This window comes from Dama dama, chromosome 3 (assembly GCF_033118175.1).
Source record: "Dama dama isolate Ldn47 chromosome 3, ASM3311817v1, whole genome shotgun sequence".
Classification (NCBI taxonomy): Eukaryota; Metazoa; Chordata; class Mammalia; order Artiodactyla; family Cervidae; genus Dama; species Dama dama.
Window position 1 is genome coordinate 39,162,694 of NC_083683.1, and position 20,778 is coordinate 39,183,471.

Genomic DNA, 20,778 nt, shown 5'->3' on the forward strand with positions numbered 1-20,778 from the left:
TACACAGCCAGGGCAGCCTAAGTGAATAGCTGGCTCTGCCTTTCTCGCAGGCTTCTATGATGTTCAGTTTTGCTTTATTTTCACTTTTCCATATTGACTCCTCTCTCTCTCAGAAACCCTAAAATCATTTTTCAATCTGATGTCAAAGAGTCAAACAAAGTACAGTGTGAAAAGTTGGGGACATATTTTAGCCATATCCCAATTCTAAAAAAAAAAAAACTAAATTACTGTTGAAATGACTTTACTTTGCTGACAAAGTCCGTATAGTCAAAGCTATGGTTTTTCCAGTAGTCATGTATGGATGTGAGAGTTGGCCCATAAAGAAAGCTGAGCAATGAAGAACTGATGCTTTTGAACTGAGGTGTTGGAGAAGACTCGAGAGTCCCTTGGATCACAAGGAGATCAAACCAGTCCATCCTAAAGGAAATCAGTCCTGAATATTCACTGGAAGGACTGATGCTAAAGTTGAAACTCCAATCCTTTGGCCACCTGATGCAAAGAACTGACTCCTTCGAAAAGGCCCTGATGCTGGGAAAGATCGAAGGCAGGAGGAGAAGGGGACAACAGAGGATGAGATGGTTGGATGGCATCACCGACTTGATGGACATGAGTTTGAGCAAGCTCCGGGAGTTGGTGATGGACAGGGAGGCCTGGTGTGCTGCAGTCCATGGGGTCGCAAAGAGTCAGACACGACTGAGCAACTGAATTGACTGAAATGAGTGTGGTGGACACAGTCTAATATGACCCCCAAGTCACAATGAGTATCTCCCTCCTTGCTATTATAGATGAGACTTGTGATTTGCTTCCAACCTATAGAATATGGCAAAAGTGATGGAATGTCACTCCTGAGACTATGCTATACAATATGGGCTTCCCTGGTGGCTTAATCAGTAAAGAATCTGCCTGCAGTGCAGGAGACCCAGGTTCGATCCCGGCGTTGGGAAGATCCCCTGGAGAAGGAAATGGCAACCCACTCCAGTATTCTTGCCTGGAAAATCTCATGGACAGAGGACAAAGGAGCCTGGCAGGCTACAGTTCATGTGGTCGCAAGAATCAGACACAACTTAGCAACTAAACCACCACATATCTATAAGACTCCATGTTACCAAATTGGATAGAAAGGCCATCCCACTAGCCTTGACAAAGCAAACTGTGTTGTGAACTGCCTGTGGAGAAGAGCATGTGGCAGGGAACTGGAGTTGGCCTCTAGGACCTGAGAGCCCCAGTCTTTCAACCGCAGGGAACTGAATTCTTTCATCTACCATGCAAGATTTGAAGAAGACTCTCAACTCTGGAAAGGAATGCAGCTCAGCCAATATCTTGATCGTAGCTTTGTGAGATGGTGAACAGAAGATTCAGATAAGCTCTGCCCTGACTGTTAATCCACAGTAATTTGAGGTAATCAATGTCAGCTGTTTAGAGCCAATCAACTTATGGTAATTTGTTATGCAGTAAGAGAAAATCAATACAGTGACCAACAAAACAATCATATTAAAAAATATCTGCATAACCACTAGAAATCAAGGATTGGTGCCACTTACAGATCAGCAATCTACAGTTTAATCTCCAAATACAGTCTAAGCGGTCCTGAATCAAATAAAGATGACGAAAGCTGCCTGCTTTCTGAGAACAATGTTTCTAGATGGTAGGATGAGGAACTAATAGACCCCCAATGATGCCGTTATACTATTGAGGATCCATCTGTATGCAAGCAAAGAAAGCATTATTCAAGTGCTGCTACTGCTGCTAAGTCACTTCAGTCATGTCTGACTCTGTGCAACCCCAAAGACAGCAGCCCACCAGGCCCCTCTGTCCCTGGGATTCTCCTGGCAAGAACACTGGAGTGGGTTGCCATGTCCTCCTCCATAACTCAAGTGACTTAGCAATAAAGGAAATTTAATAACTTGGGAAAAGATAAATGTAGAAGAATGTCTTTCTAGAGTCCAATGACAACTATTTCAGCTATTGAATGACGTCATTAAGGCCCAGTTTTGTTTTGTTTTTTTCTAACTGCAATTTCCCAGCCCTGATGTCAGATATATCCTAAGACTGGCTTCTTCACCCCGTGGTCTCAAGACAGTTGCAAACAGTTCCAATGCCACACACCTCCTCTTTCACATCCATCAGAAAAGAGAGTTGTTCTGTATTCTCAGCAAAATTCCCAAGAGTCACGTTGACTGGACTGGACTGGCTTAGTTGACAAGCCATCCTCCAAACAATCCTCAAAGCCAGGGGGTTGGAAACCATAGCTGGCTTAGCAAAGGTCATTTGTTCCATCCTTCAAGCTGGGCATGGAACAAGCATGATGGAAACACAAAAAATCTAAATGGAAGTCACAAGGCTTTGGAAAGGGGAAGAGGTCAAGGATCCAGGGAGGCTACTGACAAATGTGAACTAAAACCCCACCCTTAAGAGGTGCATCTGGTGCTGCCCTGTAACTCAGGAAGGAGGGCACTGGGAACTCACTGCTAAGTCCAGCCCTTAGGACCCCCTCACCTCAGCTAATAATGAACAGCTGCTGCACTGGAAGGCCTCAGACTTCCTTCCCGTAAAAAGTCCCAGCGAGCAGAAGACTAAGCCCAATGGGGTGCTGCTCTACCCTGCACGTGTGCCATGGCACAAAAAGCTAGTCATGACTGCAGCTGCGGCTCGAGATCCTTCTCCATGCCCCTTAGTCTTAAAAACCATTGAGCAAGCAATCTGATGATATAATTGTATTTTTCTCATTTCTTCCTTCAAACACATTTTACTTGAGATAGCTTGTCATAAATCCACACATTATCAGAACCCAGCCCAATGCTTATTGGAGACCAATCAAATAAATACTTCCCTTTACAATAACAGCAAACCAGAATAACTACAGAGCCCATTAAAAGAGTCTATACAACATGGGAATAAAAATAAAAAGATTCTGAGACGGCTAGTAGAGCTGTCTTTCTTTGAAATCGAGTTATTTCAAGAAATAGAAAAATCAGAAATTATCTGATTAATCTGATTCAGGATTCTTTGACTTAAATTTTTAGATCACAAGTGTATAGCAGAATGTAGCATATACCTCCATTTATGATACACTAAATAATTCATATTTGAACATGACTCAAGAACCTACAGTGTATCATCATGGAAAAGGAAACATTTGCAATAAAAAAAGAGTGACAGCGGAATAGTTCTCTTTGTCTTAAAAGTAAAATGGATGTTAAAATCATTATGTTGTTGTTGTTTAGTTGCTAAATCATGTCCAACTCTTTTGCAACCCCATGGACTGGAGCCCACCCAGCTCCTCCATTCATGGGCTTTCCCAAACAAAGAATACTGGAGCGGGTTGTCATTTCCTCCTGCAGGAGATCTTCCCTACTCAGGATCAAACCTACTTCTCCTGCACTGGCAGACAAATTCTTTACAGTGAGCCATCTGAGAAGCAAAGTTATTACACAAGCAGTTAAAATCCAGTTTGGACTCTGAAGAAAATGGAACAAGCAAAATAGTGAACGATGTCAGGAAATTATCCCCAACTACAAACGAGAAGGTAAAATAATATAGATAAATAATAAAAATAATGTAGAGAAGGCATGAAATATCAGAGTCAGGTGATAATAGCAGATGTCCCCCAAAGAAAGAGAACTAACAAAAGAGAGAGAACAGCAAAAAAAAAAAAAAGAGAGAGAGAGAGAACTGTCAAATCATACAGAAAATATTTCTTATTGGGGAAAAGCATAAATTAAGTAATTGACAGTACATACCAAATCCTAGGCAAAATTAAACCCACTCTTACATATCCTGACTGAATACATCTAATTTCAAGTATAAAGAAACAATTTTTTTAAAGAAAAAAATACAGGAACAAATTTAATAGTTAGAAAATACATACATCACAGAGAAAAAAGCACCCACCAAAGAGCTACAAGTCTATTGGCTTCCTATCACAAATAATATTGACTGAAAATCTAATAAAAATGTCTACAGACTTTTAAAGGAAAATATTGCAGTTCAAGAATTCTACGTCCAGCATTCGTATGCTATAGCAGATATGAAATGGCTCAGAAAATGTACTGCCTAGAAAAACTTTCATGAACAAACAATTCAAAGATACTGAGATGTATCTGCAGACATTGAAATCAATCATTTTAAACATGGCTGCACTGGACTTTTTAACCCTAAAACCTAAAAAATAGCTCAAATAAAAAATCATACTTCTTTTCAGGCAAAAATATACAATGGGGAAAAGACAGCCTCTTCAATAAGTGGTGCTGGGAAAACTGGACAGCCACATGTAAAAAGAGTGAAATGAGAACATTTCCTAGTGCCATACACAAGGATAAACTCAAAACGGATAAAAGACCTTAATGTAAGACCAGAAACTATAAAACTCTTAGAGGAAAACATAGGCAAACACTCGATGACATAAATAAAAAAAGCAAGATCCTCTGTGACCCACCTCCTACAGTAATGGAAATAAAAACAAAAGTAAACAAGCGGACTTAATTAAGCTTAAAAGCTTTTGCATAGCAAAGGAAATGATAAAAAAAAAAGGTGAATAGACAACCCTCAGAATGGGAGAAAATAATAGCAAATGAAACAACTGACAAAGGATTAATTTCCAAAATATACAAGCAGCTCATACAACTCAATACCAGAAAAACAAACAACCCAATCAAAAAGTAGGAAAAAGACCTAAACAGACATTTCTCCAAAGAAGACATACAGATGGCTAACGAACACATGAAAAGATTCTTAGCACTGCTCATTATTAGAGAAATGCATATCAGAACTACAATGAGGTAACTCCTCACACCAGTCAGAATGGCCATCATCAAAAAATCTACAAACAATAAATGCTGGAGAGGGTGTGGAGAAAAGGGAACCCTGTTGTGCTATTGGTGGGAATGTAAATTGATACAGTCACTATAGAAGACAGTATGGAGATTCCTTAAAAAACTAGGAATAAAACTACCATATGACCCAACAGTCCCACTCCTAGATCTATATCCTGAGGAAAACAAAAGTGAAAAAGACACATGTACTCCGATGTTCACTGCAGCACTACCTACACTGTCTAGACCACGGAAGCCACCTCGATGTCCGCTGACAGATGAACGGCTACAGGAGCAGTGGTACACTCACACAGTAGAGTATTACTCAGCCATAAAAAGGAACGCATCCGAGTCAGTTCTAATGAGGTAGATGAACTAGAGCCCATTTTACAGAGTGTAGTAAGTCAGAAAGAGAAAGATAAATATCATATACTGATGCATGTATACGGAATCTAGAAAGATGGCACTGATGAATTTATTTGCAAGGCAGCAGTGGAGAAACAGACATAGAGAACAGACTTATGGACACAGGGAGAGGGGAGGAGAGGGTGAGATGTATGGACGGAGTAACATGGAAACTTACATTACCATGTGTAAAATAGACAGCCAGTGGGAATTTGCCACGTCTCAGGGAACTCAAACAGGGGCTCTCTACCAACCTAGAGCGGTGGGATGGGGAGAGAGATGGGAGGGAGGTTCAAGAGAGAGGAGACTGATGTATACCTATGGCTGAGTCATGTTGATGACTGGCAGAAAACAACAAAATTCTGTAAAGTAATTAAACTTCAATTGAAAAATAAATATTTTTTAAAAATTTTTAAAAGAGAAAAGAAATATACCTCTTTTCAAGCACTAGAAAAACAATCCTCTTTTAGAAATTTTTCAGTTGAAGACCCATAGTGGCCTGGAAGTCAGTGTAAACAAGAAAGCAAGCCAGGACATAACGTTAGCACAGACACGCTCTTTTACTTTTACTCGAGCAAAGCATATGTAAACAGGAAAGTGCACACAGTGGAAGGGACTGCTGAATGAATTTCCACAAAGACAACATACCCAGGTGCTGGCACGCAGCTCAGGAGGCTGAACATGTAGGGATCCCAGAAGCCCCACTCTTGACTCACAGCCACTGTCCGTTCCCAAATAAAAATCTCAATTCTAACTTCTAATACTGTAACTTAAGTTAGCCCACTCTTGTTGTTATTATAAATACAAATATACAGTCTGGCTTCTTTCTCTGAACTTCATGTTTGGAACGAGAGCAACTGTTCCTTCACCCTCAGAGTCTAATGTATCAATGTATTTGTTGATGATGGACATTCTATTAAAAACGGACATTGGGATTGTTTGCAGTCTAGGGCCATTCTCTGGTTCTGTTAGAAGAAAGAAAACTCTGTCAACACAAAGATCAATGAGAGCCAGCATCGGCCTGAGTCCGGCAGACTGGGAGTACAGTGAACTGGACCCTGCTTGTCCTCCCTAAAACAGGGAGCCTGTTCTCAGCTCTAGTCCTTTTATACAGATACGGAAGTGTGGGAATAGGAATGTGGTGTTGCCAGAATGGTTCACTGAAAAATAAAACCTGCAATCAAAAAAACAAAAAACAAACAAACAAAAAAAACCTTGCAATCCAAAATTTTCTACAAAAACTCTTAACTTTTAATGTGGGATTTTTTTTTTTTTTAAACTGGAAGGTCACACAGATATAGAAAACAAACATGGATACTAAGGGGGAAAGGTGGCGGGGGGGGGGGATAAATTGAGAGGTTGGGACTGACACACAAACAGTAATATATATAAAACAGGAAACTAGTAAGAAAGCTACTGTAGGGCACAAGGAACGCCACTCAACACTAATGAGAACAGAATCTAAGAAAGAGTGGGTATATGCATGTTTAGCCGAATCACTTTGCCATACAGCGAAAACTAACACAAAATTGTAAATCAACTATTCTCCAATTTTTTCTATAAAACTAATTAAAAAAAAAAAAAAAAAACCTAGAAGGCCAGTCAGAATTCTACAGCTTGAAGCCTCAGATCTAGGTATTCATGATACACAAAGAGCTCATCAGGCTTTAAGACTTTGTAAGGGGCTCATCCCACGTCAAGACTTACCCTGATCCAACGAGGAGGAGGGAGACGCGTGGAAAGAGCGGCCCCCTCCACAGTATTGTATCACAACGGGGGATAAATGCCCACCTTTGTTTCAAGGAGGTTGCCCCAGGTCCTGAGAGGGAAGCTGACCCTCAGGATCCCCTCTCCACCATGGCAACCCTTCCCCAATCAAAACGCCTCCCTGCCCCTTTTATTCTTTAGAGGTTAAATTATCTTTTTTTCCCCCCTGATAATCCTTTGTGACCTTTCTGTAGACTCTTAATTTTCTTATTCAAGATACAACCAGAGGTTGAAAGTTTCTGGATGGGTGTCAAATATCCCATTATCATCATCCCCCAGGAGAGACAGTTTTACAATCAGGCTTGCGTGAGGGGACTTGCCGATGAAGCTCGACCTTCGTTTTTACAAACCAAAAGCTAAAATACTTGATTCATTTTTCTTTCTTCCTCAAGTAAAAAAATTCATTGCTAGATAGCCTTGGCAGGAGCTCAGACTATTTATGCTGGCTCCATGCTTGCAAAATAGAGAAATGCCCTTGATACTGCAGTTTGGGCTTGACAGTCAGTAGTAAAAGTGAGAAGGTCAAGTCATTTTTCAAAGTTCTAAGTAAATGATGTTCTAAAGAGACCAATATGAAAGGATTAAGGACTAATGCAAAGGTTATCACAAGGCAAACATCTATAAATTAGATCTTTTTTCCCCCTAAGGCAGCAGCTCTCAAATCTTTAATCTGTAAAAAAAATCACTGGGAGACTGTGGGCCCCACCCCTAGATATTCTGACTCAGAGGTGGGGAGGGGCAAGAACTCGCCTTTCAAACAAACTTTAGTGATACTGATGCTTTTGACCCAGGGAGCCCACTGTGAGAACCACTGACCTAAAGAAACCTTCACAGTAAGTATCTTTAATGATTCTAAACAATGAAAACCAGTAAATTAGACCAAATTAGAATCTGTTTGAATTTGCTTTTGTAAAGAGTCTGCAGAAATATTTTTTAAGATTGGGCACATTCCTGGGATTGTATGCCGTATCTCCACCTAGACACCAAAGGTTTTCTGGGGTCTGTAAGGTTGAAAGGAATGTTTTCTCACAACTTTGGAAAAAGCAAACGGATAAGATACCTAAAACTGTCTCACTAAGCTATCAATGACGCTCACTGAGCACCGAAGGGGAAGTAAAAAGCCACATTTGCATCCTCCCTTTATTGGATCAGTCACTGTTCAGTAGAAACAAATCACCTGACCTGGGCAGTCTTAGATTCTGAACTTGCTTTCCCTGAGACCTTTTCATAAGCAAATAACTAGAAACATCTCTAAGAAGGGGAGAGGCCAGTTCCTCCTTTCAGCTCCCGTCAAGTGTGTCCGTGCTCAGCCAGGAGGGTTCACTGTTACAGGCGTGGAACCTGTTCTTCCGAACCCTCGCCTGGCAGCTTGCTCTGAGGTCTGCGGGCTCGCCTGTCAGGACCCACCTGGACAATGTCACCTTCAGAGGCAGACCATCTCACAGGTATCAGAGGTGATGTTCAGCTGCTGCTGGCTTCCGTTCTTGCATTTTTCATTTGTTCAGATCCTGTTGCTACCAGCTTCTCTTGGTCCTGTCTTGCTGGTCTCGCAGGTCTAAGCATAATGGGTGAATCATTAATCTGTGCGGTTTAATTTCAGGTACACTGAGATCGCTTTCCCCAACAGTGTGGGTGGTGGTTACTGCCTTCTTAAAGCTTGGGTGATCAAAGCCTGGTGAATTCACTTTATAATATAGTGATCATTTATTGATTCAGTCTTCTAGGGAAGTAAAGAAGAGGAGAGAACTTGAATTTTTTGGTTAACTTTTGGCTTCTTACCAGATCCATGGGGATAATCATTTAGAGAGGGCCTCCCAGGAGCCTCACCTATTATCCCTGCAAGGAGCTTGTGAGGGAGGGACTTTATTATCCTTTCATAAATGTGGCCTGGAGGCTGACTCAGGCAGAGGGGCTTGTCCCAGGTCACAGGGCTAGCTGGTGCTTAGGCAGAGACAGCCAGCAGACGGTTAACTCTAGAGCCTGGGCTCCCCTTCTCAGCAATGGCCTCCCAAAGCTCTGTTGTAGCAAAAGTTTCTTCAATTCCACAGTGAGGGATGTCAGCAGTTACTACTGTCTTGGTTCCAATATTTGAGACACTGGCCAGTAAATAGTACTTAATGACCCTTGGAAACAATGGAAACATTGAGAGACTTTATTTTCTGGGGCTCAAAAATCACTGCAGATGGTGACTGCAGCCAAGAAATTAAAAGACGCTTGCTCCTTGGAAGAAAAGCTATGACAAACCTAGACAGCGTATTACAAAGCAGAGACATTACCTTGCCAACAAAGGTCCGTCTAGTCAAATCCATGGTTTTTCCAGTAGTCATGTATGGATGTAAGAATTGGACTATAAAGAAAGCTGAGTGCTGAAGAATTGATGCTTTTGAACTGCGGTGCTGGAGAAGACTCCTGAGAGTCCCTTGGACAGGAAGGAGATCAAACCAGTCAATCCTAAAGGAAATCAGTCCTGAATATTCATTGGAAGGACTGAGGCTGAAGCTGAAGCTCCAATACTTTGGCCACCTGGTGTGAAGATCTGACTCATTGGGAAAGATGTTGATGCTGGGAAACACTGAAGGCAGGAGAAGGGGATGAAAGGATGAGAAGGTTGGATGACATCACCGATTCGATGGACATGAGTTTGAGTAAGCTCCGGGAGTTGGTGATAGACAGGGAAGCCTGGCGTGCTGCAGTCCATGGGGTCACAAAGAGTTTGACACGACTGAGAAACTGAACTGAATGGCCTTTGGGTATAATAACCACGTACTGACTGCCACACCCTAAGTCAGGACAATTAGAAGGCAATCTGAAGCAATGTCCTAACCCCTCTAAGGAGAAGAAAGAAGATATAAGAAACCCAAGGACTGAGAATTCTGAGAGAACTATTATGCAAGCACCTATGTAAACATTCTGAACTCCTTTAGCCATGTTGCTGCCTGAAATTAGAACAATGCTTTGTTGAGAAACAATATAATCCCCCAATTGTGCACATGTGTAGAGTACCTGTAACTCCAGCCTTCAGCTCAGCCTTTTGTCAGGAGAATGAGGAACTGGACCTCCATTAAAGAACCTGAAGAGAGACCTAATATACCTGTTTTCATTAGTAATCATTCTTCTCCTATGAAGAAGATGGTATCACCCAGAAAGTACCTAAAATCTAAAATCAAAACCAATTCAACCTCACTGTAACTAGAATGTGAAGTTTCCTAGCAGGTATTACTTTCTCCCTTTGCCCCCCAAATAAGGGTACCTCGTGCATTTTTGTTCTACATGTGAAGCTCTGTTAACATTTGAGACTCAGCTCAAAATGTTAACATTTTGAGTGTGTGGCAGTCAGTTAAAGCAAACCCAGCATTAAGAATCTCAGGTTTCTTTTGTAAATAAGAGTCTATTAACTTCAGCTGGTATCTAAGTAGTTTCTTAAACAACTCTCCAGTGTAAAATCCAGTATCTGGTAGTTTCACTTGGCTTTAAACCAGAGGAGAGCCAGGGAATAAATGTAAGAGAACAGAGTCCCCCGAAATCAATGTCACAGCATTGTCATAACAATATCATGATGTTGGGCTCCTCCCGTTTACTGATAAGAGTAAATCTAAGAGCCTATTAATTCTCTTGACACAGGATTATTGGACTTCTATGCCTGAAACAGATTAGAAGAAACAAAGGAATGAAAGAACCTGCCATAGGCAAGTACAAAACTATAATTAGAATTAATGACTAAAAATTTGGGAGTACATCAGTGTGAGGCCATTTCATATGGGGTAAACAATTGTATGCTATAAAAACCTGCAGCAATTACTGTAGTTTCCATAGAACTACAGTCAATAGTCATAATAGTGCATGTTAGCTCATCTCATGAGTGACAATCAACATAGGACAGGTCATCAAGAATTTACGGGTATCCAGTATTCTCTATTCGGAGAAGGCAATGGCACCCAACTCCAGTACTCTTGCCTGCAAAATCCCATGGACAGAGGAGCCTGCTTGGCTGCAGTCCATGGGATCTCGAAGAGTCGGACATGACTGAGCAACTTCACTTTCACTTTTCACTTTTATGCATTGGAGAAGGAAATGGCAACCCACTCCGGTGTTCTTGCCTGGAGAATCCCAGGGATGGTGTCGCACAGAGTTGGACACGACTGAAGTGACTTAGCAGTAGCAGTATTCTCTATTATCAACTTGAGGATGTAAATAATACACAGTAGAAAAAGTTCTACTAAAAAGTATTGTCAATGCAATTCAAATTATACAGCACTAAAAGAACAAAATAGCTATCCCTAAAACTGGGCTGTCCATTCCTGAAGGGTTACAGATTGCTTTAGAATTACAGACTTGCTGGGAGATCCCTGATGGCCCAGTGGTTAGGATTCTGTGGTTTCACTGCTGTGATGTGGATTCAATCCCTGGTCCGGGAGCTGAGATACCACAAGCCACATGGTGCAACCAACAGAATAAAGGATTACAGACTTGCTGAAGTTATTATTGGAAATCTCAGAATATGTGGTCAACTACTGATGTTCCTCAACCAACAAGCCATGTATCATCTGAAACCATTTCCCACGTTGCCCATGGCAAGGGAAGATGGTTATATTATCTTTCCACAGTCCCACATCAGACGTGTAAATAATCAGGAGTTGACCCTTAAGTAATAGTTGATAGATGGGTAAGGATTGATGCTTTTCTACAGGAAACTACTTTTTTCATACGGAAAACTACAAGATAATGAAATAGCAGTAAGTCATTTGCATGTCACCATGAATCAAGTTGGCAAATGAAAGAATCAGATTTGCTTGAACACAAGAACAGATAGGAGGTAATTCTGCACTAGTGAACCATAGACAGCTCCTCTAATCATGGCAGAGCATCTGAGTGACATCTGGGTTTTTCTTTTCATATTTGCAAGTTATTTTTCCAAAACATGGGGATGGATAAAATCTAAAATGTGTTTTGCCAAATACTTTGCATCACTATCTTTGAACTCATGTCTCATTTTGTAGTTTAAACCTTGAGGGAAAGGGCCTTGTTTTTCTTATTCTTACATCCCTGGTATATGCCAAAGCACATACAATCACACATACATAAATGCAGAATATAAGGAAAATGGAATGTATATTTGATTCTCTTAAAATGGAAATAAAAGGTGATGAGCTTTGTGGCTTCTAAGAAGTCTCTTAATCTCTTAGATCACCAAGGTGTTTAAAAGTTTTTTTGTTTGAATCTAGAAGGGATATTAAGTAAAAAGTGTATGCATGCTAAGTCACCTCAGTCCCATCCCACTCTTCATATTCCCATGGCCTGTAGCCTGCCAGGCTCATGTGTCCATGGGATTCTCCAGGCAAAAATACTGGAGTGGGTTGTCATGCCCTCCTCCAAGGATCTTCCTGACCCAGGGATAGTACCAGAGGCTCCTGCAGTTCCTGCACTGCAGGCGACTTCTTTACTGAACAATAAATGTTGCCAAGGCTGCTCCAGGTCTTTGCTCAAAACCCATGCCCAATAAATAAATAACAAAATTAAAGAACTTAGGAGAGCCTGACATTATGACCCCCTGAACAACTGATGGGGGTTTCCCTGGTGGCTCAGTGGTAACACTGAAATGCAGGAGACTCAGGTTTGGATCCCTGGGTCTGGGAGATCCCTGGAGGAGGAAATGGCAACCCACTGCAGTACTCCTGCTTGGGAAATGCCATGGACAGAGGAGCCTGGTGGGTTACAGTCCATGGAGTTGCAAAGAGTCGGACACAACTTAGGGACTAAACCACTACCACCACCGCATCAGTGGCCATTGTACAGGAGGAGTGTCCTTGCTCAAAGCCTGCCAACTCACTCCACACTGCCTCTAGCAGGAGTGAACACACAGGTTTAAGTTAAAGGGTCCAGAGATAAGAAAGGAAGATACTAACAAGAAAGCAGATGGAACCAGCTGGGACTAAGATGGCATGAAGCTGACCTCCAACAGGTCTTGAGTCTCACACGTTGATTTTACATTAGCTTAGTATATGACACACCTACTTTTGGCTGCTAGGACCAGACATTAAAGATCAAAAAGGGATAAAAAGGGGGTGGCACCCCACTCCCTTTGAAAAAGGCCTGACCCTTCAGGGTAAACTAATGCATGCTGCTGCTGCTGCTAAGTCGCTTCAGTTGTATCTGACTCTGTTGCGACCCCATAGACAGCAGCCCACCAGGCTTCCCTGTCCCTGGGATTCTCCAGGCAAGAATACTGGAGTGGCTTGCCATTTCCTTCTCCAAACTAATGCATAGGTGTCCCTATTATTAGCCACACTCTTCCTCCCTTTGTTTTTATTCTTTAAATCACTGTCGCCCACCTGCAGGGCCAGAAATTGATTTTTGAACACAATTTCTGCTTAGTCATTCTTTGGCCACTGAGTAAAGCTTGAGCTTTGTCCATCTCAGCTTGAGTTTCTTATTCACCTACTGGAACCCCAATGGAAAAAAAAGAAAAGAACCCTTCCTTAAGGCGGCAGGGAGCAGGGTCCAAACGACTTAATTTGGTAACAAACAAATTTCAAAACATAAGCAATTTATAGATTGGAAGGCTGGACTCACTTATCTTAATTACCTACAAAACATAACAGATACTAATGTTAAGTTGCATTCGTTAGCTCCTCTGACTAACTAGAAGCTTCTATGGGAAATTTCAGACACCTTTTTTCTCACCTGCATCTCCTTGTTTGCAACAGATTCCGCACTCTGCTCTCCCTTACTGATCAGCCACTTGCTTGCAATTATCCTCTGGAAAAGGATGGAAACACACTGAGGAACAGAGGCATCTGCAGACGGAAACGGAACCACCCGAGTGTGGTCAGGAGAAGAGCAACTCTGACGACGTCGCCTGGAAGTTTCCAGCCTCTTGGTGGCCTGGAGAAGATGGAGCCATCCCGCCCAGAGGTGCAGCCTGAAGGCTGCGAGGCCTCTCCTCCGTACTCCCTGGAAAGCCTGTCGAAGAAGCACTGTCAGAACCAGGGTAACCTCCTCTACTTTGACCGGCAAGCCCCTGGCCGCTTGTCCACCTCGCCCACTTTGCGGAGGTTAAGGAGCCGCGGCTGCGGGAGTGAGCGCGGAGGTGCGCGCGGCACTGCCACTGCGCGTGCGCCGCCTCCGCACGTGGCCTTGGAAGTGCGCACCGGGGGCGTCTCGCAGGAGTCGCCTGGCTCCGCGAGTGCGCTCTCCAACGAGGTATGTGAAGGCACAGAGGAGTCTTCTCACTGCCTGTGGCCCCTGAGACTCCACTCGAGATTGCCTCTGGACTCTGAAAGAGCCCTCGACGCAGCCGAGTCGGTTGAGCTCCAAATGGGGCCCGGTGAAGAGCATGCCGTTCCGGTGCCTCAGCACCTCGAGGAGGGGTCGCTTCCTCAGGCCTCCTTTCCGCGGAGAGGAGACTGCCCAGCCCCCAGCCACACCCCAGGACCTCCCGGGCCTCAGGTAACACAGCTTTAAGCCTCTTGCCTCTCACTTGCTAAATGCAAAGCATAATAGGTCTTGGGTTGCCAAACGGGCGAGGATGGGGGGCAAGGCCGCGGTGCCTCCTTGAGGGAGCCAACGCAGGAAGTCATAGAGCTGGGGGAACACGGAGTCTTTAGGACAGCTGGCTGTCAGGTAAAAGGGGTGCACCGGTTTGGGGCAGGAGACGGAGGTCGAGCTCACTTTCTCCTTCAGTATCCTTGAAGGCACTTGAAGAAAGGACCCGAATTAGAAATGGTCACTCGGGCATTAGAGAGTAAAGATGGCTCTCTTGCAAGTCCTGGCTGTGTGAAGACCACCAGGCTTGGCTGGTTTAAAAGGGCAGAAAGAACAAATTATTCAAATTTCTAATGTTCTAACTTTCTCCCCCCAAAAAGAAAACTCCAAAACGTTAATAACAGGGGAAGTTCATGACCTCTCCCTTCAAGATGTCTGCTTTGGAATTTTGGATGGGTTTGAGCAAGACTAAAACGTGTATTTTTCCAATTTATTTCAGAGAGAAGAATTGCATCAGTACGGGTATGTGTGTCTTTACTTTTCTCCAGTGCTGTGAAAGCTGTTGACTTTTTACTTTTACATCTTCTGTTCTGACATAGCAGACCCAATGGTGTATTAATCAGGGTACTTTTGTTTTACAGCCCCTGAGTCACTCTTCATATTATGGGTGAAACAGTATTAATTTCCAGAGTCTCCTTTAAGAGTCCAGCATTTTGCTATGGCTGGGGTATTTGTGGGTAGGGTATGACAGCCACAAGTGGCCATGGTTTTCATTTTCAGTTGTCAATGACTTGGCCTTGTGGTTTAATTAGCATCCACTTAGTAATAGTTCTTGTCAGGTAGAGAAGATGTAAAGGTCAGAAACATTCAACAGTTTTTTAAAGAGAAATTCAGAGGACAAGGATAAAAGGAACAAGATGTGCTGTTTAAATCTAGGGCAACCTTTAATATGCCTGTAACAACAGACTAGGCTTTTATCTAGAATGCAGGTAGATTGTGTCACTTCAGAAACCAACTCTGACTTTCAGCTTGGTCGCCCAGCTGTGCCAGTGGATTTGCTATTTCTTTCAGGGATGAAGAGCTTCTGTGGTAGAAAGGGAAAAATCCAAGCCCAGTTTCATCCACCCAATTTGTAAGATTGGTGGGAAAGCCTTCATTTCATTTGGAAAGTCATCCTCAGGGAATTAACCATTGTTTTATTACTGGCCCTCAATCCTCAAGCAAGAGTTTGCTCAAGCAAGAGATCCATCTGTGCAATCTTTGTTGATTTTGGCTTGTAGATTTTAATGCTAGTTGGCCTAAATGTATCTTAGGTAGAGAATATTTACAAAGCCATAGGCAAGTGTGAAGTATTATGTTAATGTCAACTAGTTATTGCTATGTAACAAACCAGCTGGAACTTGGGTGCCTTAAAACAGCAACTAGTTATTGTTTCTTATAAATCTGTGTGTTAATTGAGGGTCAGTTGATCTAGCCTGAACTCAGCTGGTTAGTTCACTCCATGTGTCCCTCATCTTTTCATGGGACCAAATTGCTGCCCTGGGCATGTTCTTATGTTGAAGGGGGAGGTTCAAGGGGATAAGTGGAAACATGCAAGGCCTCTTGGACCCTGGGCTCTGTCCCTTGTCTAATTCTGCTAATCGAAGCAAGTCATGTACCTGAACTCAAGGGCAAGAAATTATGTGTCACCAGTATTATGTGGCAAACTATATGGATGCAAGGGTTGGTGAAGAAAGGGGCCATTAATGGAAATCCTCTACAGGTGCAGACCAGAATTAAGCTCTAAAATGATACCTAATTCGGATGTGTCAGAGAAAGTGAAAAGAGAATAGTTTCAGGGAAAGATGATGTTGATTAGAGTCAATCATGCAGAGTCTAATAGGGTATTTAGGGAATTTGTTCCTTACCCTAAGAACAGCGTGAAACCACTGAATGGATTGATGTGATCAGATGGATATAGGGTAGACATGAGATTTAGATAAGAGTGGACTCTAGCAGAACAATTAGAATATTCAGATATGAGAGGTTGGAGGGTTAGGCTCTGGTGAAGGCAGTGGAGTTAGAAAGAAATATCTCAGTTCAGGAGATTATTAGGAGATACCACCACCTACCATTTGTGAATAGTAGACCACAAGGGGTGAGGGGGAGGAAGTTGTCAAGAATGACTTCCAAGCTTCTGGCTTGCACTGTTGGGTGGCAGATGGCTCCATTCACTGATATAGGCAACCTTGGAGGGGAGAAAGGGATGTGGGTGGGTGGGATGAAAGTTTGAACATGTTGAATTTGAGGACCTATGCAACATTTGAGTAGAGACTGTGAGTGAGTCATTAACTAGAGAAGGCATAATGAACGGAGATCTATATCTGAGAGTCTTTAATCAAGGAATGCTTCCTAGACCACGTAAAGTCTGTCCAACTTTGCATGTAACGTGGAGTTAGTAGACCCAAAGGCTAATTGATGGGGTGCACCAAACTATTTGCAAAAGATGATGTGCAGGTAACTATTACTGACCTGCAGAATCTTTGTGAGGCAGTAACAGAAATAGTCTTCAGTGATTCAAAGGGAAAACTTGGTCAGAGGGCTTGAGGCCTTAAAAAGGATGAGTTTCCGTATGTCACCATCACATACAAAATAGTGAAAAGTTACAGAAAGTCACAACAGATAATCAAAGATGAAGTATTTTGGACACCTTGCTATATGGTGATGACCCAGAATTATTCAACATTGTTTCTTCAGGACTTGGTACAGTACTTGGCATGTAGTAGGCAATGTTTGAATGAATAAATGAAAGAGTAAGTTACTATAAACTACTCATATGTTTAATAAATATTCAAGTATTACTACTGAAATAATTTTGCATCAGCCACAGGCCACTCAGTCTGTACCTTTTTAAACCAACAAAATTCACTGAAAGCATGAGTTTTTGGTAAATAGCTAGCCAGTTTTGGCACAAAGATCCTCTGCCTGCCTGTCTTTTGCGCGCTCTCTCTCTCATTCCTGTCATTTGTTCTAAGGACTACTTCCCAGGCCATGCTGTCAGACAGTGTAAGGTAAAGGGCTCTTTACATGAGGCCCTGCTGTCCATTGAGGGAACTGAGGGGCCCTCACCTCCAAAAACTTGCTGAAACTTTATTTAAAACATACTTTAACTTGGGGCTTTTACTATGCCTTTGAAATGATATAAACCAGGGTCTATCAAACTATGGCAGAAATTCAACCCACCACCTGTTTTTGTAAATAAAATTGTATTGGAGCACAGCCACATGCATTCATTTAAATACTGTCCATGACTGCTTTCACACTGTAACCACAGAACTGAGTAGCCACTACAGGGAACATATGGCTCACAAAGCCTAAAAAATTTACTACCTAGCACTTTATAAAAAATGGTTTGCTGACCCTGGTATATTCAGTTAATAAATGCTTGCTTCTGTGGCCATCAGTCAATCACAGCAATGTTTTCTTTGCTTGTAGCCCTTTTGAAAAACTAATTTTTCTTTTATTACAAATTCTTAACACATAGCCTGACAATTGGGCAGGCTATGTAAGTAAGAAGGGCCCAATCCACTCTCAGTTCTGAAATAAGCTCAGTGTTAGGACTTGGATTCCAAGTTCTTCTTTATGGAATTTCTTTCTCACTGTTGTTTCCTCTGTCTGTGTGTAACATTCCAGTGAATGCACACTCACTTCAGACTCTTTCTCTTGTCACCAAAATATACCTCCTGGAAAACAGTCTTTACAATTTATTCTTACTAAAGTGTGAAGGACTTCAAGCTTAAGGCATATTTACACTCATCTTTCCAAGTAGAGGAGTATATTTATCCCCTTTTGGGTTTCCCTATACCTCATAAATACCTCCATCATAGTATCTAAAACAAATGTGTTTCTCTGACATCCATCTCCTTTCAGAAACAAGACCTTTCTGAGGGCCGAGACCACTTACTTTACACTTCATCTCAACAGCCATTAATCAGCTAGAGTCTGTCTCCAAAATATTTATTGAAGAAAAGGATGGATGGAAGGATGACAGCCAGGGGTGGCAGGCTGCTTGGCTTACAGTGTTACTTACCTGTCCCTGGTGTATTTGAATTTGGACAGAGGATATGACTTGAAGCCAAGCAGTAAAACCATGTTACTGGAATTTTAAACATCGTGAAACAATGTTTAAACATTGTGAAACAATGGGGAAGATTTTGTGGACAGGCACACTTTCCTCACACCACTTAAAATCAATCTTCCCAGAAAACTGTCTATCCCACCTAATTTTTCAATGAGCCTTGAAACTGAGAAGGAAAATGAACATACTACATTTATGAGAACAGACTAACCTTCCAGTGCTCAAAAGTAATCAGAAAAAAACTAAATAGATCCAAAACATGAAAAACCAAATGACAAGGGAGAGACCAGACAAAAATACTGAATGCCAGTAAAGTATCTGGAGAGTCATCTAAAGCCAGTTTCATCTGGAATTGCCCTTAGCAGGGGCAGCACAACATAATATTAAGAGTTATTGGAATCAACTCCTTGGATTTGAATCCTGTATTTACTTCTGTCTGGCAGCATGACGTTGGGCAAGTCTCTGAACAACTCAAAACCTCAAAAGTATTCATCTATTGAAAGTCAGTAGTGTCCAACTTTTTGCGACCTTGTGGACTGTAGCCCAGCTGGCTCTTCCCAACCCAGGGATCCAACCCAGGTCTCCTGTTTTGCAGGCAGATTTTTTATCACCTGAGCCACCAGGGAAGCCCTGTGGCTTCCCTCATCTGTTGAGTGGAGATGGAAATGCAACTGATGCTTCAACCACACAGGGGTTCAGGACGCTGACCCTCTGTGCAGTCCAAAATCCACATATAACTTTACTGTCAGTGCTCCTTATCTGAGGTTCAGTAGTCAGTGGATTCAACCATCCACAGATGGTGTAAGTACTGTAGTATTTCATGAAAAAAAAAAATCGGCATGTAAGTGGACCTGCTCAGTTCAAACTTGTGTTGTTCAACTATAGTACCCATCTAATAAGCTTTTGATATGATAAATAGTATAACTCAAATTTACCTTTTTTAGGAAACTGGGTCATTCATTCATTCATTTGGCACTCCCTATATGCAGATCACTGACTTACTCTTTCTAAAATATTCTGACCCCAGAGTGAAATGATAAATCACAAGAAGTTCATCTGATGTGTCTAAACATTAAATTCAATATAATGTTAAATCCTCCGCAGACTTTTACTTAAAACCTGTTGTATAGCTGGCACTGTCCCAGCCGTTAAGTGTGAAATCTTGGTAGAAAGTTAGTCACTACCAATTATTAGACGGCATGTTGGTTGTTTAATCACTGTTTGCATTTGTTGGTTTTGTTTTATTTACATGTACATGCTGCTATGTCTTTGGCTACACTGGGTCTTCATTACCACACACAGGCTTTCTCGAGTTGCAGTGTGCAGGTTCCTCATTGCAGTGGCTTCTTTTGTTGCAGAGCACAGGCTTTAAGTGCGCAGGCTTTAGTAGTTGCTGTAAATCTCAGCCCTCCATAACATATTTTGCTGTTTTCTTTTTCCCTCCAATTATATTGAGGTATAATTGACATAGAACATTATATAAGTTTAAGGTGTATAGCATAATGATCTGAAATATGTACATGTTGCAAAATGATTACCACAATAAGTTTGGTTCACATCCATCATCACGTGTACTTTTTTTTTTTCTCCTTGTGATGAGATATGTGAATACTGTTAGTTAGTTAGAGGCCTCAGGGTGTCATGGAGGTCTTCTTGATCTGGACCTGTCTGGAGGCTAGAGTGAGAACTGGCAGCTTCCTTTCACATCAGGAGCCATGTGTTATTCTTGCACTGGCATCAGCTCCCCCAGAGTGTAAACTCCATCACAGCAGGAGTTGTGCCTATTTTGTGCATTGCTATATCCCTAGTGCCTCGAACACCACCTGGCACATTGTAGATGTTCAATGAAACTTTAAGGAAGAAAAAAAAGAAATGCATTGGTTGATTAGGTTAGGTTAGGTTAGGTCAAGGTTAGGTTAGGTTAGGTTAGGTCAAGGTTAGGTCAAGCCTGGTGGGGGAATTGTATCATCCCTTTTTGGTAATTTTCTCCTCCAGCAATTTAACTCCCTCTAGCTCTAGGTTAGGTCAAGGTTAGGTCAGGTTAGGTCAAGGTTAGGTCAAGCCTGGTGGGGGAATTGTATCATCCCTTTTTGGTAATTTTCGCCTCCAGCAATTTAACTCCCTCTAGCTCCTTTCAGCCTCCACCACCTTCCTAATCAGTTCTGTGTTCATCTTTTGAGTGTTCATTGGATTATT

The 20,778-nt window shown here is 42.1% G+C and overlaps 1 protein-coding gene and 1 long non-coding RNA gene across 3 annotated transcripts in view; one reads left to right on the top strand and one right to left on the bottom strand.

Moving 5' to 3' along the window:
• LOC133044343 (uncharacterized) overlaps window positions 1–8,524 on the bottom strand; it is a 68,495-nt gene extending 59,971 nt beyond the window's left edge. For both annotated transcript variants that reach the window (XR_009689920.1, XR_009689922.1), the window contains exon 1: window positions 8,391–8,524. This is a non-coding gene — a long non-coding RNA (uncharacterized LOC133044343). The remainder of the gene's footprint in view (window positions 1–8,390) is intronic.
• A 5,110-nt stretch (window positions 8,525–13,634) lies between these two features.
• PLEKHG7 (pleckstrin homology and RhoGEF domain containing G7) overlaps window positions 13,635–20,778 on the top strand; it is an 86,261-nt gene continuing 79,117 nt past the window's right edge. Inside the window, exons 1-2 of the mRNA XM_061133142.1 lie at window positions 13,635–14,429; window positions 14,965–14,987. Coding sequence (XP_060989125.1) covers window positions 13,635–14,429; window positions 14,965–14,987 — 818 coding nt within the window. The remainder of the gene's footprint in view (window positions 14,430–14,964; window positions 14,988–20,778) is intronic.